The following is a 20,098-nucleotide window of genomic DNA, read 5'->3' as shown; positions in this document are numbered from 1 at the left end:
GCGGCCTCAGGTCTTTCCTTCTCTTCACTCCTTAACGAGGAGCCCTTCAAACAGCCCGGGGCCCGCAGCCCCTCCTCCGTCCCCAGCGGTACCAGCGGCTGCGCACGGGGCGCGTCCCCCGGCCCCAGCCGCGCCCCCGCAGCAGGACGACGCGAGGCATCGCAGTACCCGCCGGCGAGACCCCGCGCGTCCTTAGGGCGCCGGACCGAGCCCCGCTTGGAGGGCGTGTCCCTGCCTCTCCTGCGCCCCGCGGCCCTCCTCCCGGCGGCGCTCGGGGTGGGGGGGCTCCACCGCGGGAGGGAGGCCGGGCCGCCCCGCACGCCCCGCCTCCGCCGCCGCGCGCAGCAGCCGAGCCTCCGCTCACACCCGCGGGAGGGGCCGGCGGACAGCTCGAGAACCAGCCCCGCGCCCCAGCCCCGCGCCCCGCGCCCCGCGCCCCAGCTCCGCGCCCCGGCATCGCGCCATCCCCCCACCGTCCGGCTCTGCACCCCGCGCCCCGCGCCCCAGCTCCGCGCCCCAGCTCCGCGCCCCAGCTCCGCGCCCCGCGTCTTGGCGTCCGGCTCGCGCCCCATCATCGGGCCCCGCACCCAGCCCCGCGCCCCAGCATCGCGCCCCGCGCCCCCCCCCCCACCGTCCGGCTCTGCACCCGGCGCCCCGGCTCCGCGCCCCAGCATCGCGCCCCGCGCCCCCCCCCCCCACCGTCCCGCTCTGCACCCGGCGCCCCGGCTCCGCGCCCCAGCTCTGCACCCCGCGCCCCCCCCCCCCTCCGGCTCTGCACCCCGTGCCCCAGCTCCGCGCCCCAGCTCTGCACCCCGCGCCCCCCCCACCCTCCGGCTTTGCACCCCGCGCCCCAGCTCCGCGCCCCAGCTCTGCACCCCGCGCCCCCCCACCCTCCGGCTCTGCACCCCGCGCCCCAGCTCTGCGCCCCGTCCCAGCCCCGCGCCCCGGCATCCCCACCCCCCACCGTCAGGCTCTCCTCGGGCTGCGCTGGAGCCGCAGGGGACTCTGCGGGGAGCATGGGCGCCCACCCACGCCGAGCCGGGGTCCCGCGGCTCCCGCCGCTGCTGCTGCTGCTGCTGCTGGTGCTGCTGCCGCCAGGTAGGGGCGAGGGTGGAGGGCCCCGTTTCCCCTATGGCCACCCCCTCCACCCAGAGGCGCGGGGGTTCCGGGGTGGGCGCCCCGGGCATTGGTTCCACTGCGCATCCGGCCCACGCGCTCGTGCTACCAACAGATGGGGAAACTGAGGCCGGGATGGCCGGAGAGGAGGCCGCTGCCACCTACGGGAGGGGCCATCGCTGGGAGCCTGGGGCCGCGCCCCCCATGCCCACCCCTGCGGGTGGGAGAGAAGCCCGGGCAGGAGGAGGGCCCCGGCGCCAGGGGCTGGCTGACACCGCCTGGGCGGGGCTGAAGGGGGACGTGTTGGGGGACCCCCTGCCCCTCGCGGCTGAGGACCCCACTGTTTGGGGGCACAACAGGCAAGACCATTCCAAGTGGGGCAAGCTGGCTTAGCCTTCCCAGGGATCCTGCCCTCCCACCTGCAAGTGGGAAGGCAGGCAGCTGACTGGCCGGTGCTTAGCAACCAAGGGGTGGCCTCCCCACCCCACCCCCCACTCCTCCATCCCACTCTGGGGGGAGGTCAGGTCTTTGATGAGGCTGGAAAAAGATCCAACAGGACCCCGGGTCCCACTCCCAGATCATGGAGCCACGGAGACACCCAGCTTCTCAGAGGGCTGGGGACCAAACCCCTGCAGGGTGCCGGGCAGACTGGAGGGGCAGCGGCACCAGGGTGGGGCTCCGACAGGGGGGTACTGAGCCCTGGGCATGGACTGGCCACGGTGCTTCCTGGAAGCGGTGGCCGTACCTGGGCTGCGTAGCAGGTGAGGGGAGTGCTTGGCTCTCACCCCGGACCCCCCACTAGCAGCCCGTGAGCTGACAGACACGATGGATGCTCACAGGTAAAGAAACAAGTTCCAAGCCTACGCAGCCTCCAGGGAGCCGGGCAGGGTTTGCACCAGATCTACCCACCTTCCGGCCCAGGCTTGTGACCACGGTTTCCCCCTGGATGTGTGACCCCAGGTGTCTCATGGGCCTCAGTTTCCCTGTCTGTAACTCGGGGGAGTGGGCCTCGTCCGAAGTCTGGAGCTCCATGGGCCCGTGGTGAGACCGTGGTGGGTGTTGTCCCTGGCCAGGGAAGGGTGACGGCTGCTTCCCTCAGGGGCCCTGGCCTCCGAGGCTGAGCACCGCCTGTTTGAGCGGCTGTTCGAGGATTACAATGAGATCATCCGGCCCGTGGCCAACGTATCGGAGCCGGTCATCATCCAGTTTGAGGTGTCCATGTCTCAGCTGGTGAAGGTGGTGAGTGCAGAGCCGGGCGCGGCCGTGGCGTGCGGGCCTCCGCGGAGCCTTCCCCAGCCACCTTGGTCTGTAGTCATGGTCGCTGTCGCCTCCTCCAGGACGAAGTAAACCAGATCATGGAGACCAACCTGTGGCTGAAGCAAGTGAGTGAGGGGCCTGGCGCGCTGCTGCCTCCGGTGGTGACCGCTGTACCTGCTGCCACCGGGAGGACTGGCAACTGGCCCCGCGGGGCCCCCTGGGCTGGGGTCCCTGCACTGCTGCGTGGTCCCCCTGGCCGGGCCCTCAAGACCCCGGTGCCGCCTGGAGGGAGAGACCTCCACACGCAGCAGACGGGCACAGACCTGCGCTGCTGTCCCCCGCCACCTCCTCCCCTTCGTGCAGGAACCGTTGTTCGTTGTTCGTAGAAGCAGATGCTGTCGGCTCCTTTGGTAGCGCGGGGGCAGGGGCTCCGGGCTCCCCTGTCAGAGGGAGGCCAAGAAACTGGCCCCACGTGCCCCACCCCTGGGGGCTCTGTCCGCACCTTGACCAGTGCCTCCCTGGACTCCTGCAACGGTCGCGGCCAGGAGGGTGCAGTCCCCCCCCCCCCCCCGCCGCGCCTGCCACCCCCAGCCTTTGCCCCGTCCCTTGTCGGCCACCCCCGGCCTTTGCCCCGTCCCAGCGGGCTCATGGCTCCTTCCCCAGAACCCCTCCCACACCAGGCTGCTTAACCCCAAGGCGGGTTAGCGCCCGTCCTGGGGCTGGGGGGACGTGTGCCCAGCCACCCTGGAGAGCCACTCGGGCGTGTAAACTGTGGGCACTCAGGCATGGACCGGCTAGCCTGCGCCCGCAGCGGCTACGAGACCCTGGCGATCTGTGCACTTGCCCTGGAGGTGGCTGGCACACTCAGCCCGAGCTGTCCCCCCACCCCCCGCACCCGCACCGTGGAGGTGGGGCCCCCCAGAGGGAGGACACTGTGTGGGCCCTGCCCCCTGCTCCCCTGCCCCTGCCGCCTCTCTGCAGATCTGGAACGACTACAAGCTGAAGTGGAACCCTGCGGACTACGATGGGGCGGAGTTCATGCGTGTCCCCGCGCAGAAGATCTGGAAGCCAGACATCGTGCTGTACAACAAGTGAGTGCTGGTGGCCCTCTGCCTGGGCCCTTTCCAGGGCGGCTGCCTGGATGAGTGCCACAGGGATTTACTGAGCACCTACGGTATGCCCAGTGCCGGGGATATGCGCCCTGACTCCCGCCACCTGCCACACCCGGGAGGGCAGTGTCCCAGGGTGCGGCCAGGGCGGGGAGCCGGCCACCAGGGCCCCCACCAGGGCCGATGGGCCCCGAAGGCCAGGACCACAGAGAGCCCCACACCCCTGCCTCTGGTGCCCCGCGTCTTGTAGGCTCTTCCTCTGCGGGTCCCAGCCTGCCCACCGTGGCACCTCCAAAACCAGCCTGAGCACCTGGCCGTGTCCACAGCTAAGCTGCGTCGTGGGCAAACATGTTCTGAGTTCAGGTTCTTTGTGCCGGATTAGCAGACGCTAAATATGTCGCAATCATTAGGACTGAAGGTATATTTCCGGCCGAGTCCCACTTTCTAGTCGCTGGCTAAAAGAAGGGTCTTGCGCCACTCCACAGAGGGCCATGGTTCGGCTTGGGTGTTTTTACTGGTTTTCCAAGGAAAAGCTCGTCGAGGCTTCTTTCATACAACTTGTGTTTGTAGATGGAGTCTTCACACAACTGGGACACAAGAGGCCCTGCTGGTCTGCAGCACAGGAGCAGCCCCAGCAGCCTCCTGACCCAGGAGCCACCAGGGAGGTGGCTGCAGCGTGGGGAACCGTTGCTAAGCTAGAATCAAGAAAATGTGCAAAAATTCCAATGTCATAATTTGAATGTTAGAGCTGCTTCCTTGCTGGCAGCCGTGGGCAAACAGCCGGGGGGCGTCAGGGTGTGAGCCTAACAAAGCTGGGCCTCAGGGAGACGCTGCAGGTGGGATGTGGCGAGGAGCAGAGGGCACAGGGAGTCTCCTGAGAGGGACCCAGCAGCTCCTGCCTCCCAGTTAGAGCTCAGGTTCTCTGCACGGCCACGCACAGCACGTCCCCGGGGCCACGGCGCCCTCAGAAGACGCACGGGCACGAACGGTGACGAGCTCATGACTCACGGCAGCTCCTGTGGTACCAGGCAGGGGACATAAACCCGTGGCCCAGCCCCGGCTTCCATGAACATCTCTGAAACGCTGACCCTGTCTTCGGGTACGAGGTGTCGCTGTGAAAATCTGTGTGCTCAGGTGAAGTTGGGTGGCCCTGCGAGGGGAAGGGACACCAACGGGCTCGCCGGGGCCACGCAGCACAGCAGGACCATCCCAGACACGCGGCTTCCCTTGCCTGAGCCCCGCCGCGGCCACGCGACAAGCCGTTTCCTCGGTCCCGGGACAGATCTGTTCCGCTGCGCTGGTCTTCCTCTCGTGCCCTTGTGCTCGCACCCTGAACTTCTCCGGCTGCGTTCTCGATTCTTCTCTCGGGCTCTCGTCCCTGCTCCGTGTAGACGGTTGTCCTCTCCCTGGGTGCCCGTGGCCGTGCGCGCCGTGGTATTTTGCTGCTTTCGGGCTTTGCTTCTGGGGTGGTTTTGTTTCTCTCCCTGATTCTTTCCCCAGCCGCCGAGTCTCGATTCACCTGCTGCGCTCCAGCCGCGCGCTTAGCCTCTGCTTGGCCGCTCCGTGGGCTCCCACTCGTGGCTTAGTGGCCTCAGCCTGTAAATCAGGTTACCCGCCTGCTCTGGGGCTGCCCCGGGACGCGGGCCTCCGCTTGGGGTTTGGGGCTTCGCACATGCACGCCTCTCGCACCGCAGCCCCGCGATGCTCCTGCGCAGACGTGGCCTTTGCTGAACGTTGCGGACAGGCGTGGGAGCCTCTGGGCCGGGGGGCCCCTGGGTGGGCACGGCCACCGCGCTGCTCCTCTGGCCTGTGAACATCTTCTTTCTCTTCTCAACCCTTTTCTGACCCCGTTTAACCGGGGTCCTACCCTAAGCAGCATTTTTCTCGGAGGTGGGTCTCTGTGCTCCGAGGAGGGAGTTTGGGGGAGACCTCGAGCCTGCAGCGGCCCCGGGGGCCTTGCCCTCAGGCCCTCTGTGCACCCCATCACCTTCTCGGTTCTCTGCAGGCCGGAAGCTGTGGCCCCTTCTCACTGTTCCCCCTCCCAAGGCTTCTGCACACGGTGGATTCTGTGTCTGGGGCCCTGGGGACGCAGGACCTCCCTGTCCCCCACCAGGCCAGCCTCCCACGGTTGCAGGAAGGCCCCCGCGCTCGCTCCGGTCCCCACACTCCTACTCTGAAGCTGCTGGGGTTGTGATGACCTGACTTTGGGGACGTGGTCAGGGGGCTTTCCTTCGTCCTCCTGCTGCCTGTCTTCCCACTGTAGGGAATTCGGAGACAGTGTCCACACGGCTCGCTGCCCTTCCCCCCGCGAAGCTCAGGCTCCCCTAGAGCAAGTCCTCGGGGTCGCGCACCCACCCGCCTCCTCTTCCCCTCGCAGGGCACCCGGACCCCTCCCACCCCGTCTCTTGCTGCCCGCTGGCTCCGGACACCCTGGGCCATTTATTTTCAGGTCATTCCTTTCAGTCCCTGTCTGGCCACTGCTGTGCCGCCGAGGCCTTTGTCTACCCTGCTTGCTGGTGGCGGAGGCCAGAGAGCACGCTGCCGCCCAGCAGACGGGCCTTCGGGTCCAGATCCCCAGAAACAAGCGGAAACGGACACCAGCCCCCAGGCACACTGATCCCTGGTGTTTGGCCTTTGGGCGCACAGGTGGTTTTGCAACCCCTCACTTGGGCCCCAGGCCCCACGGGGTCGAGGCTCCGCCGCCAATTCTGGGTGGAACCCCCGGGGTCCGATGCCGGCTTCCCCTCCAGGAGGACGCGGGCGCTGGACTGGAGGGGGCCTGGGAGCCAGTGGTTTGGACTCTGGGCCAGTCTCGGCTGCAGCCCCTCCGCCATCCACCCTGGGGTGGCCGTAGTCCCAGGGACAGGGTGGCTGCTTCGCCCCTAGGATGGGGGCCCGAGGCCATGGGTTTCGTTGAGCCTGGGCTCCGCAGGAGGTTGCCCTGGGGCCTCCGTCCTCTGGGGCTCCTCTCGGCCCCGAGCAGGCCTCAGGGGTCCTTCGGGAGGATGAGGCCGGCACCGGCGGCTCGTGGAGCCAGAGCTGGGAGGAATGGCATGAGAAAGTGGGCACCGCATGGCCGGGAGCGGAGGCGGAGCCTGGGGTCTTCACACGGGCCACCGAGGCTCGGGAGGTGGAGGCGGCGACCGGCAGGACGCGTCCCTCTGTCTCACCCGGTCTGGCTAAGTGACACGGAGCTCTCGGCTCTCCCGAAACGCCCGTTGTCCTCCTTCTAGCTCCCGAGGTGGATGGGGTGGGTCCCTCTGCGGGGCTTGATGCGGAGCGCGGGGCCCTGGGGTCCCCCTGCAGGGCCCACTGCCCTGTCCCTGCGGACTCGGACTCGGTCGGGTTCTGTGTAGACAGGGGAGGAAGTGGGGGCAACTCGGGACCTGGAAGGCAGAGGAGCCCTAGTACAGGATTTGAAAGACAAAGAATCAGAAACTGTGATTGTTGACCCAGAGGAGCCCTGGGGGGTGGGGGGTGGGGGTGGGCAGAGCAGGGTCACACTGGCGGGGGGAGTGGGCCCCACAGCCTGGCCTCACACGCCCATGGGAGGCGCCCGCCGGAGCCCGAATGAGGTGTTGACCGGGTCCGAGGTCTAAGCGACAGCAGAAGGGGCAAATACCCCCAAGGTCTCCTGCCTCAAGGACGACATCCCCCCAGGTGCTTGTAGGGGAAGCAGACCCTTTGTGGCACTTGGGAGTCCCAGTAAACATCAGAGTCTTGGAGGGCGCAGGGAGGTGCCCAGGAGTGGGTGGCAGGGTGGCGAGCGCGCACAGGGTGAGCCCTCCCACAGGGCAGCTTTACAGGCGGCACCTTGCACCTGCCGCGGGCGGTGCGAGAAGCTGGCCCGGGGCGGCGGTGGTAATGGCATGTGTCTCCGCAGTGCTGTCGGGGACTTCCAGGTGGATGACAAGACCAAAGCTCTCCTCAAGTACACGGGGGAGGTGACTTGGATTCCTCCCGCCATCTTTAAGAGCTCGTGCAAGATCGACGTGACCTACTTTCCGTTTGATTACCAAAATTGCACCATGAAGTTTGGCTCCTGGTCCTACGACAAGGCCAAAATCGACCTGGTCCTCATCGGCTCCTCCATGAACCTCAAGGACTACTGGGAGAGCGGCGAGTGGGCCATCATCAAGGCCCCCGGCTACAAGCACGACATCAAGTACAACTGCTGCGAGGAGATCTACCCCGACATCACGTACTCGCTCTACATCCGCCGCCTGCCACTCTTCTACACCATCAACCTCATCATCCCCTGCCTGCTCATCTCCTTCCTCACCGTGCTCGTCTTCTACCTGCCGTCCGACTGCGGCGAGAAGGTGACGCTCTGCATCTCCGTGCTGCTGTCCCTGACCGTGTTTCTCCTGGTCATCACCGAGACCATCCCCTCCACCTCGCTGGTCATCCCGCTCATCGGCGAGTACCTGCTCTTCACCATGATCTTCGTCACGCTGTCCATCGTCATCACAGTCTTCGTGCTCAACGTGCATTACAGAACCCCGACCACACACACGATGCCCACGTGGGTGAAGACCATCTTCCTCCACTTGCTTCCCAGGGTCATGTTCATGACCCGGCCGGGGGGCAGTGACGGCCACGCCCAGAAGCCCAGGTCCTCCTACCACGCGGAGCTCTCCACGCTGAACTGCTTCCGCCGCGCGGAGACCAGAGGCTGCAAGGAAGGCTGCGCCTGCCAGGACGGCGCGTGCAGCCACTGCCGCCACCGCAGGATAAAAATCTCCAACTTCAGCGCCAACCTCCCCAGGAGCTCCAGTTCTGAGTCCATCAGTGCCGCGCTATCCCTCTCGGCCCTGTCACCGGAAATCAAAGAAGCCATCCAGAGTGTCAAGTACATCGCCGAGAACATGAAAGCACAAAACGACGCCAAAGAGGTAAGATGTGTTACTCCCCTCGGCAGACGCTTGGCGTGGGTGACGTTAGAGCCGGGGCCCAGCGGGCTGCCCTGTCCAGGGAGCTGTCCCTGCATGTGCTGCGTCCCTGCGGGCAGCGCGGCCCTGCCCAGGCCTGGCAGGACCCGGTCACAGAGGAGCCGGAAAAGGGCGCTGGACTAGCCTCCTCCCCAGCCCTGGGCAGCCGCGTCCCAGGTGTCACTTTCCAATTCTGTTTGCCCCCCCTTAGGCATCGGCTGTATGCCTCTTGTCTTGTCTAGCAGAGGGCATGAGAGACAGAGTGAACGCAACAAGGGGGTGTGGGGGAGAGGCAGGGGGAGGAGCAGATTCCCAGCATGGGGCTCAACCCCAGGACCCTGAGGCCGTGACCTGAGCCGAAGGCAGCCGCTTCACTGATGGAGCCCTCAGCGCCCCAAGTACACGCCTCTTTTGTGTTATGTGTACACCCCTGTCACCCTGAGCTGAGTAAGGATGTGGGGGTGGTTCCAGTGCCCCTTCCCCGTGACCCCCACCATGACCGATCCTGACCCCCTGGACTCCGGTTACCTTCCTTAGACCTCATATAAATGGAATTGCACAGCACACACCCTTCTGCGTCTGACCTCCTTCCTTCAGCAAGAGGTCTTTGAGGTTTGTCCTGGTTGTTCCTGTTGTGTAACGTCCACAGCGGGGCTGGACCACGTGCTGCCGCTTCATCCCGCAGCTGCTGCACTTGGCCCTTCTGGTTTGGGGCTATTGTGAGGAAAGGTGCCGCCCATGTTCCTACCCGCGTGCCCTGCTGAGCGTCTGCACTCGTGTTCTTTGGACATACGCGAGCAGTGGGGTGGCCGAGGGCTGCGGAGAGGTACCTTTAACCTCGGGGATACCGCGAGGTTTCCGTGTGCGGGGCCAGTGGGCGCCCCAGCCCCGGATTGTCTGAGAGCCCCGGGACCCCGGCACACCCCGACCCCGACACCGTGAGCTGGTGCCTCCTTGCCGTTCCAGTTGGCTTCTCCCTGCTGAGGAGTGACTTTTTCAGACCCTTATTGGCCGTCTGTGTACTTTCTTTCGTGAGGCATCCCCTCACACTCTCCTGCTCATTGTCTTTAACTGGGTGAACTTGTATCTCCTCCACAGATCTTACACGGAAACCATTGTCAAGTATAGGAGGGAGGTTTTCCACTAATATTGTGCGTCCGGCTCCTCCTGACCCTCTGTTTCCCCACGAGGTTATCAGAATCCTAATTTTCTAAGAAGCTCTGCTTTAAAATTAATTGGCTCTGCCTTAAGTTGCTTATTAGCAAAGAGCTCATTGCCAGACCTCGGGCCCGAAGCTCGGGTGGGGATTAGCCCCGAGAGGCCTGGATGACAGCCCCTCCCTGCCCGCTCTGGCCAGCGTGCAAGTGGGGGCATGAGGGGCCGCCTGTCCCTGTGCCCCACCCACGAGCGCTGCGGTGACTGTCACGGCCCCGCAGTCTGGCCAACAAGGCCCGCACACGTTTAACTTCCGTGGGAGCAAGCGGTGGAGCCCAGTGTGAGGTCCTGAGACCTCTCCGAGGCTCATGGCGCTTGCGGGCGCTGCACCCTGCCCTGCCCGCCCACCAGGCCCCCGAGCAAGCCAGAAGCTTAGGAAGAATGCAGGTGTGTGGCCATGGGTCGGGAGCTGCACCCCGGGCTCCCCGCAGCGGAGGACACTTGGTAAAAGTGACACTAGAAGGGAAGCCACGCTGAGATGCCAGGAAGATAGGTCAGCAGCAAACTGGCGGCAGGGGGTCCCCGGGGCGCCGTCCTTCCAGAAATAGCAGGAATCCGCCGCAGCGGCGCAGAGCCCGCAGGTGGTGGGCGCCGGCTCCCTGGGAGGCTTCCTGTCTGGGGCCTGTGGTCCCCAGAACCTCACTGCGAGGCTGGGGCACTGCTGTGCCCCCCCCACCCCCCGCGGCTGCTTTCGGGTTCGCCGCGGGTTCGCACTTGGTCTCCTCAGTAAGGAGCTTGGTTGTATCAACCCTCCGGGCTGGGGCCCTCTGGACGCGCTCTTGGTGGATGGTCCAGGAAACAGCGGCTCCAGGGGGCTCCGGGGACAGCTGGGGGGGTTCGGGGGCTCTGGGGGCAGCTCAAGGGGCAGCTCCGGCGGGGGGGGCCTCCAATGGGGGCTCCAGCAGGGGCCTGCAGGGGGCTGGTGGGGGCTCCAGGGGAGGGGGGCTCCGGGGGCAGCTCCAGCGCTGGAGCCGTCCTCGCGGTCGGAGAGGTGCGCCCCGCCCCGCGCAGGGGTGTCCGGGGCTCTTGGTCCGGCGACCGCCCGCCTGCTGCTGGGGGAGGCGCGGGTCGCTCGTCGGTGCTGGTGCCGCGGGGCCCGCAGGTCGCCCCTGCCCTACTCCGGGGACTCTTCCTTCCCGCCTGGTTCTTGCTCTGCCCGAGTCTGAACCGGGTCCGGAGCCCGGAGTCCTCACAGCTGGGCCGCCCGGCTCCCGCGAGGCACCTGCGCCCGCTCCCGCCCGCCCGGCGCCCTCCGCGCGCTCCCCGCACCCCCCGCACCCCTGCGCCGCCCTCTCCGCCCCCCGCACCCCCGCACCGCCCTCTCCGCCCCCCCGCACCCCTGCGCCGCCCCCCAGCCCCCCCGCACCCCTCCCCGCACCCCAGCCCCCCCGCACCCCTCCCCGCACCCCTGCGCCGCCCTCTCCCGGACCCGGGCTGAGCAGTCAGGGACCGCGCGCTTCGAGGCCAGAAACACTCATTTATAAGGGCTCAGCTGGAGACTAGAGTCTAGACTTGACGTTCTTTTCCTTGAAAAACACGACAAGGCTGCTCCCCCGTGACCGCGACGGAGCCTGAAGCCTCGGCCCAGCCGTGCCTCCCCGCCCCCGCCCTCACCCCTTCTCACGGTCCTACCTGCCCCCCTCCCCTCACCCCTCCTCGCAGGTCCCTCCTGCTGGCTGTCCTATGTTTTCAGACTTTTCCTTGACTTGTCTAATTTGGTGCTGTGACCCTGCTTATTCTTTGTGTTTCTAATACTTTGTCATCTCTGCGGGTCTCATGTTTTATTTAAGTCGTTAACCTGTCGCGTGAATTTCCTTTCAACTGGTAGTTTGTGTCCAGAGGCCCCGTAAAGTCACTTCTCCTGGGGGTTCAGCCATCCTTGCTGGGTTGTGTTTGGGGAGGCTCCAGAAGGCCCACGTGGCCTCAGACTAGACCAGGGCCCTTCAGAGGTGCCTCCTTCCCGCCAGGTGACCTTGTCGCTCAAGGGACAGCTTGGCCTCCTGACGTTTCGCCTCTGCCACAGTGTCATCCGTGCACCTGCCCCTCTGGGCGGGGTGTGGACAGGCTGCAAAGATGCAAGGCATGGGGGGTGAGAAGAGCAGAGCCCAAAGCTGTCCCCAGCCCACCCTCGGGAGGCCCCACCTGGCCAGGAGCAGCCAGCCCCCAGCACACAAGGCTCCTCTTGCTTCTGGAATGTTCCAGGGCCGGGCTGAGAGAACCAGCCAAGATCTTGTGCTAGTTCAGCATCTTGCCTGATGCTTCTCTGTTATCATTAGTTCCAAAGTTTCCAGAAAACAGCCCGTATCATCGTGCCTCCAAGACTAGCAGCTAGACTGACAAGTTAGTTTGCAGCCGGCTCTTGGTGCAGCTTGTGCTCACGGGCACCGGGCGTGGTCCGCAAACCGCTGTCAGAGAAGGATCCGTAGTCAGAGAAAGGTGGTCTATCAGTGTGGCGATCCTGAGGCATCGTCATGGTGCCACGTGCCAGCACGTCTTCTCACTCACCGCCCAGCGAGCACTGCTTGTTTTTACTATCTAAAGTCAACGAATTAACAGAGTGCATTAGCTTCAGACGTCGGTGGCTCATCGAATACAGAGCTCCCGTGCGACCCAGCAACTGCACTACTGGGGATTTACCCTGTAGACGCAGATGCGGTGATCCGAGGGGGCATCTCGGCAGCGGTGTCCACGAGAGTCAGCCTGTGGGGGGAGCTGAGATGGCCTCCGACAGGTGGACGGATACAGATGCAGTGTAGATGGGGCCTGACTCAGCCATTGGAAGAACGGGTTCTTGCCATTTGCAACGCTGTGGATGGAACTAGAGGGTATCATGCTGAGCGAAGTAAGTCAGAAAGAGAATTATGGTTTGATTCATATGTGGAATTTAAGAAGCAAAACAGAGAAACATAGGGGAAGGGAAGAAAAAATAAAATCAGAGAGGCAGACAAACCATGAGAAGGTCTTAATCGCGGGAAAGAAACTGAGGGTCGTGGGAAGGGAGGGTACAGGATAGAGGACGCTGAGTTCTGTTCGTACCTGCATTTTACAGACAAATCGAGGTGACGAGAGGTCACAATTTCTCAGACACTAGGATTGAAATCAGTGTCTGCTTCCCCCTCTGCCTGCGGCCACTGGGGCATAGCTGGCAGCGCAGCGGGGCGGGATCACAGGGTCTATTGTGCGTCTGCGGCACTTACAAGCCACCGTCTCAGGAATTGGAATGGACTACCTGGCAAACGTGGCATTACAAGTCTAATTTTAGCCGAGGCTGTCTGCAGGGGCCCGCATCTACTTCAGCTCAAGATGGGGAAAGAAAACGCTTGTCTCCTGTCTCCCGGCCCCATTTCACTGCACTTAATTAAATTACTAAATCACATGCTGCCTCTTTATTATGCGATTATTTCTTCAAAATCAGTTGATTCATGGGTTCTCTCTTCTTCAATTCAATTACAGTTTCCTTGCTTTCTGAGTTGTCTAGGAGTATAATTAACACACAATGCTCCTTCCTATTTCAAGCCTGAACCAAAGCAACGTTATATGCAATTAGTCCTGCTTTCTTCCATCTCTTACTTTATTGTCAGCAATTATTTCTGATTCTCAGCCTCTCTGATCACTGCGCAGAATTCTGTGATACTTTGGCCTCACAGGTGAAGAGGATCTTCGCTTGCTTGGGCCTGGGGAGGGGCCATGGGGATGACAAAGATGGCCTTGCCCTGCTATGCTTCTTTTATGTGGAAACAGATGCTCAGAGGAAATTAGTATCTAAAACTGGGTAAGAACAGTACCTGGAAGCGATGGTAAATGACGGGTGGGTTGTTTCACCTACTCTCATGAGGTCCAGGAGTCCTCCCACAGGGGCACAAGTCAATAACTTGCTTTACTAACCTTATGAATTAGAAATCAGGTTAGAAAAAAAATAATGTATGAGGCACCTGGGGGGCTCCGTTGGTGAAGCATCTGCCTTCGGCTCAGGTCGTGATCTCGGGGTCCTGGGATCTAGTCCTGCTTTGGGCTCCCTGCCTAGTGGGGACTCTCTTTCTCCCTCTCCCTCTGCCCCTCCCTGCTGTTTGTGCTCTCTAAGAAATAAAATATTTTTTAAAAGAAAGAAAAAAAATAGATTATATATGTTAAGAAATTTGTAGGTTTTTTTTTTACAGAAAGCCCTATATCCAATGTGGGGCTTGAACTCACAACCCCGAGATCAGGAGCCACAGGCCCTATGTGGCTCTACCCGTTGGGCCAGCTGAGTGCTCTGGGAACTTGCTGATCCCAGCAGAGAAACCGTGAATAGTTTACACGTGTTTCTCGCAGTGTACGAGGAGAAACATGAGGACGGTGGCGCTCCTCAGACCCCACTAGGGACCCGAGGTTTCTCACGTGTTGGCGGCAGGGCGGCTCTGCTGCTGCGTGTGTATCCGATGCTCGGTACCGAAACCCTGTTCACTCTGCCTTCCCGTCGTGCTTTATTTTTTCCTCTTTCACAGCGTTTATTTCTGTTTTTCAGATCCAGGACGACTGGAAGTATGTTGCCATGGTCATCGACCGCATTTTTCTGTGGGTTTTCATCCTGGTGTGCATTCTGGGCACGGCGGGGCTGTTTCTGCAACCCCTGCTGGCCAGGGATGACGCCTGAGCGCCCAGTGCTTGCCGGGGCCGTGCTCGTGGGGGGACGGGGGGCTCTCCCGTGGGGAAGTGCACGGACCCGCGGCCGTTGCCATCTTCATCCTCTCTGGGCGCGCAGGTCCTGGTGGGACACACCGTGGCGCTGCCACGCAGCACCCCCCCCACACCCAGGTGCTCGGCTTGTAGGACCTCGCCTACCTTGCCCCACACGAGCCGACGCGCAGGGTCTGTCCTTCTGCGACCAGCCTATTTCACGGAGCAGAATGTCCTCAAGGCTCCGCCATGTCGCAGCAGGTGTCAGACGTCCTTGTCTCCAAGGCTGAGGACGCTCCCGCGTGTGTAGCTTCGAGGGCCGCTTGGGCGGCTCCGCAGTGCGGCTGCCACCGGCCATGCTGCTGTGAACCGGGAGGACAGGGACGTGTTGGAGACCCTGCCTTCCGTTCTCTGGGGTCCGTGCCCAGCTGTGGATTGGCTCCCGCAGTAACCCTATTTTTAACTTTTTGTGGAAGCAGCGTCCTGTTTTGCACCGTGGCTGCACCATGTCGCACTCCCTGAGGGCTCGGTCCCCGCATCCGCATCCGCAGCAGCACTGGTTCCCTGATAACAGCCGCCACCTCCCTGCGGTTTTGATTTGCATTTACGTGATGATGAGTCAGCTGAGCATCCTCTCCCGTGCCTGTCGGCTGTGTGTCGTCTTCTTTGGAGAGATGTCGTCTGTTCGGGTCCTGTTTCATTTCTCAACTGAGCTGTTTGGGTTATTTTGTTAAGTTTTAGGAGTTCTCTAATTATTCCAGATGCTAACCTCCTATCAGACATGTGGTTTGTAAATATTTTCTCTCACTCTGTGGGTTGTCTTTTCACCCTGTGGATAGTGTCTTCTGATGCACAAAATCTTTAAATTTTCATTAATTCCAGTTTGTCAGTTTTTTGTCACCTGTGCTCTTTTGTGTCACATCCAAGAAATCACTGCCAACTCAAGTGTTGTAAAGAATTTCTCCTGTTTTCTTCCAAGAGTTTTATTGGCTTTCTCCCATCTCCTATCATCAAGCTACCAGCATTGTTTGTGGCATTTCAAGGTTTGCTTATTTATCCAGTTGTCTTGATTTTATCAAAAAGGATTCATGCAAGAAAAATGTCAAGCGTATTTATTATAGATGAATGAACATTTAAGCAGCTTTTTTGGTAAAGAAATGTCAAAATACAGTTTTTCTGCAATGTTAAGTAGTACACTCTACTACAGAATATGTAAAAGTGGCCTAAATAAGAAAACCGTTTCCGTGTTTGTAGTGGTTGAGGCCTAACTGAACAGGAAAACTTGTTCAGAAATGCGAGCCTCCGTTTGGGTCAGTATCACAGGTTTCCCGAGGGTTTTCTTGGGTAGCTGCAATCTCCTCGAAGTTCGGGACTATTTCAGGAACACCCCGCCCGCTGCCTCCGGGACCCCAGCACCCCGGTCCGCCGCGCCCCACCACGGAGCCTGCGCCCCTAGCCCGCGTTGGCCCCGGGGCCTGCGCGTGAGGAGCTGGCCTGGGTCGCAGTCACGGCCGGCAACCCCCTGGCCAGCAGTTCCCGGCCTGGGCTGCACCGGTGTTTCCGCCAGATAGTGCAGCACTCGAAGGACTGTCCTTTACATCGTGGGACCTTCAGGCCCCCTGGCCTGTGCCCGCTAGACGCCAGTGACACGGCCCTGGTCCCCTGCCGGTCGGGCAACCAAAAATGTCTCCAAAACCCAGGTGTCCCCTGGAGGGCAAAACTGCCGGATCGAGAACCGCTGCCGTGGAGCCTCGCGTGCTGCAGGCGGCGGGTGAGCAGGCGCCACGGGGAGGGGGGCTTCGCGGAGACCAGCTCGATCTCCCCCTCAGTCATTCTGATGCTTTGGCTGCAGAAATAAAACTGACGAAATTGCAGGCGGCTGTGACTCGTGTTTCAGGAGGTCAGAGGGAGATTTCTGTAAAATGTGTTTCCTTACAGAACCTTGAATAACAGTACCGCGGACCGAGGAGGCACCAGGGATAGCTACCGGGCATTCACACTCCTCAATCCGAACGATCACTTGTGAAATGACCGTGAGCGTGTGCCTGGGATCGAACACAGGGAGGAGGCCCGCCTCTGCCTTCCCGCTTTGGCTCGCCCCCAGACGGCTACTCACTAGACAGAAGGCACTGGTTCTCTCTGGAGCTAGGAGCTGCGTCAGGCAGCAGTGCTTTCATCTGTGCTCTCCCCGGCCCAGCGGCTCGCGCCACCGAGATGCGAAGTCTGGCTCCTTTGCCTGGGATGGACCGTCCGTCCTGAGGATGGTGACGCGGTGAAAGGCCAAGGCCGTGACCTCTGCAGACCCTCGCAACCGGAAGGCTCTAGCGCTGCTACTGTTGGAACCACGGAATCCCACGTGTAGCGAGGTGCTTCTACCACCTAGAAACCACCTTTCATCTCGGAGGATGGCTTCTTCACAGTACAATTTGATAGTATCCATAGACTTTTCTTTTTTAAGTTTTAAAACTGGGATTCACTTAATTGCAGAGGACTATTCTAAGATGAAGAATACGGAAATGCTACAATTTATACAGAAGATGATTAATTGTGGAAAATGTAGACAAAGGGCTTGGAATTAACGTTAAGGAGGTATTAGCACATGTCCACAGGGATTGTCTATTGTATGATTTTGCAATGGACAGCGAGCTACAAAAATAATACAATAATTGTTCAGTTGTAGCAGCTAAGGAATAAAGTAAGCCTTAAAGGAATTCCCATTTTTGAAAATGTTGGTCATAGAAACTCAGCATCACATTAAGTCGTGATCAAACCACGTAGCTCGCTTACTGAGCACAGCAGCAGAACCCACGCCGAAGGCCGGCCGCTCCCCGCGGATACAGGACAGAGACTTAAAATGTGTACCTTTACCGAACGCAGGAAAAGCTCTGAAATCAATCTCCAAATGCAACAGGAGTTTTCTGACACAATTAAAAGATGAGCTTCGCTTTTGATTACAAAGGGTGTTATTTGCCAGGATCCACATGTGATTTTCTCACTAGCACAGTTCATATACTCTCCTGCTATTTTTGGACCAGATGTGGAGTCAGCAAGTGCTTCAGTCATGCAGGTAAAATGTTCCAGTGGACAGTCTATTAAGATAAACCAATGTTAGCAACTGTTACTCTGCTAAGGCTGCCATCCAATTTTAGGCACAATTTACATTTTCTAACTTTATAGTGTCCACAGCTACGTATGCCTTTGGTAACTACGGCCCGTTGGGAAGTATCACTTATTTGCATCTCCAATGTGAACCGGGACTACGATGTTTGCCCACTTATAAATAACAGGGACGAAAAGCCCAAGAGATCCAACCACTGAAACCAGAAGAAAAGTCCACAGAAACATCCGATCAAGCACCTGCGCTATGAATTTCCAATCTTCAACGACCTGTTGCAAAAAAAGAAAAAAAAACACACATACATTAAATACATGATTTAAAATTGCGCGATTACCCTAAGATACTACACACGAGGTTAGAGGCAAGATGAGTTTCCACCTCGCAGCAGTGAAGGACCCTGGGCTCAGCTCGAGCACACACTTCCCGGCAGGGACTCCACAAGCTTTCAGACATGCCACGCAGTCTATTAATTCACACTTGGATTTGTCATAGATTACAAGTGGCATATTTTGATAGATTTTTAATAAAAATCAGGAATATACTACTTATTTTATAATAAACTAAAATCTCTTTGATTCTTATTATATAGTTATTTCTGTTATTTGTTCTTGCCCAGCACTGTGTACTTATTTTAGTTTTCAAAGAGAATCCAGCCTGAACCTAATTAATTTCAAGCCAAATTAAAAGTTGGTTCGGAATAATAACTATTAGCAGTTAATCTTCTTCCCCGCCCCACAACCTGCATTATTTAGTTTTGGATTCCCTGGGGGTAATTTTAATCTAAACTCATGAATTCAGATCTGCCGGCCTGGACCTCACTTCATGCCTCATTTTGCAGCCTGAGCAGGAAGCGAGCTCCGCAGTTGTGAGCGACCTCAAGGGAAGGGCAGACGGACCAGCCCCTGAGCTCCAGGGACTGCCCCCCTGCAGGGCCTGCCCTCACCCCTGACTTTGTGAAGCAGGAGGTCCCCCACGGGAACTCCGCCCCCCAGTTGTGGGATAATGTGGACTTCAGGGGGCTGTAAACACTCTACTTTCCCTGAAAATAAAATCTATTTACTGGCTCCAGGGGGATAGGCCCTGGCCCTTCTGCATAATAACACTTTATAGACATTCATTAAATCCCATCTCAATCCAAATCATTATTCAACTAACACCTATATGTTTTAAGTCTCCATCGATCGCTTCAGACCTCATAAACTAATCATACTACCATGAAATAGAAACTTTGTAAGTCCACAAGCATTAAAAGTTTTTCAGAAATATATGTCTATATGTTCCTTCTAGGGGAGGGCTGTGATTTTACCAGATTTGCTTTGATGCTTCCCACACCTACTACAAATTTTTCCATTTAAAAAAGGCTTCAGAAATGAAAATTCAGATAATTTTCATGGGAGTATTCAAAACAGATTCAATTATAAAAACACTAGGTTCGGGATCCCTGGGTGGCGCAGCAGTTTGGCGTCTGCCTTTGGCCCAGGGCGCGATCCTGGAGACCCGGGATCGAATCCCACGTCAGGCTCCCGGTGCATGGAGCCTGCTTCTCCCTCTGCCTGTGTCTCTGCCTCTCTCTCTCTCTCTGTATGACTATCAAAAATAAATAATTAAAAAAAAAACAAAACAAAAAAAACAGGGATCCCTGGGTGGCGCAGCGGTTTGGTGCCTGCCTTTGGCCCAGGGCGTGATCCTGGAGACCCGGGATCGAATCCCATATCAGGCTCCTGGTGCATGGAGCCTGCTTCTCCCTCCGCCTGTGTCTCTGCCTCTCTCTCTCTCTCTGTGACTATCATAAATAAATTTAAAAAAATTAAAAAAAAAAACAAAACAAACAAACAAACAAAAACACTAGGTTCATAGCTTCAAAAAATTACACAAGAGAAAAAATAGTGACAAGACTGAAATTGGACGTTTTGAAAGAAAGCAATCTAATCACATTAATAGAATTGTATTCATGTTCAATTCTTGTATTTTAAATCTTTTTTTTATATTTTAAATCTTAAATAAGAAGCCAATGAGTTATCTTTCCCTAATAAAGTTTTTGTGAATTTTTATTTTTAAGCAAATTAAGCATACTCTTAAGCACTGTTACTAAATTTCACATGAGCACTTTAACATACGACAGATGACACCGAGAATACCTGACTGCTTTTAATTTCACTGACATTCTCTTGTAAATGAACAACAAAAAGACATATTCTAGAAGAAAAATATCTCGGCGAAGTTGATAAAGCCTACATGAGGCTCACTCATTAAAAAATAACTTGTGATAAATGATCGTGCCAAGTTGTACCTCCGGATTGGCACAGACTCAGACACAAGGTAGGTAAGTGAAAGCAACCCGGCAAGACCACGGCGGGATTTTTACTCCTCTACACAGCAGGAGCAGCTGGGGGACCTGGGAAGCGAGGCCCAGGGACGACCCCGCGGGTGACGAGGCCGAGCTCTCCGCACCCCCGCCCTCGACCCGAGCCACCGGCTCCCCGGCCTTGCAGGCGCACGAGCATCCGTAAGCACCACGTGTCACAGACCTCACGGACGTCGTTCTCCTTCCTGACGTGCCTGGTGATGTAGCGGATGGAATCGAGCGCGGCCTCCAACGTGTTTCTCGGAGCCCCCAGGCTCCCCGTGCCCCCGGTCCCCGCCTGGGCGAAGTACCTGTCTGTGTGGCTTCTCATGCAGAGCACCTTGGGGAGCTT

General features: G+C 59.1%; 1 protein-coding gene and 1 long non-coding RNA gene across 7 annotated transcripts; one reads left to right on the top strand and one right to left on the bottom strand.

The window, feature by feature from the left end:
- The first annotated feature begins 781 nt into the window (after positions 1-781).
- CHRNA3 (cholinergic receptor nicotinic alpha 3 subunit) lies at positions 782-18,843 on the top strand. Of its 6 annotated transcripts, none has more exons than XR_005984634.1 (7): positions 785-1,098; positions 2,216-2,355; positions 2,454-2,498; positions 3,355-3,464; positions 7,366-8,377; positions 14,133-16,055; positions 16,223-16,737. XR_005984634.1 is itself a non-coding variant. In XM_041734483.1 (7 exons), exons 3-7 carry the CDS (start codon positions 2,335-2,337, stop codon positions 14,259-14,261), a joined length of 1,317 nt encoding a protein of 438 aa, XP_041590417.1. In that variant the 5' UTR covers positions 1,019-1,098; positions 1,956-2,076; positions 2,216-2,334; the 3' UTR covers positions 14,262-16,158. The 6 variants fall into 6 exon arrangements, 5 of the variants coding, with proteins under 5 accessions (XP_041590419.1, XP_041590415.1, XP_041590417.1 ...); XM_041734483.1 differs by lacking the exon at positions 16,223-16,737 and adding an exon at positions 1,956-2,076 and having other exon boundaries at positions 1,019-1,098; positions 14,133-16,158; XM_041734482.1 differs by lacking the exon at positions 16,223-16,737 and adding an exon at positions 1,956-2,076 and having other exon boundaries at positions 1,019-1,098; positions 2,190-2,355; positions 14,133-16,158.
- On the bottom strand, positions 16,875-20,092 carry LOC121478975. The gene is made up of 2 exons (XR_005984635.1): positions 19,931-20,092; positions 16,875-17,671 (listed from the first exon to the last, which is right to left on the bottom strand). It is a non-coding gene; the product is annotated as an uncharacterized LOC121478975 (long non-coding RNA).
- Positions 20,093-20,098: the final 6 nt, after the last annotated feature.

Source organism: Vulpes lagopus, chromosome 19, assembly GCF_018345385.1.
Source record: "Vulpes lagopus strain Blue_001 chromosome 19, ASM1834538v1, whole genome shotgun sequence".
In the NCBI taxonomy this organism is placed as follows: Eukaryota; Metazoa; Chordata; class Mammalia; order Carnivora; family Canidae; genus Vulpes; species Vulpes lagopus.
This window is presented reverse-complemented; position numbering and strand designations above follow the sequence as displayed.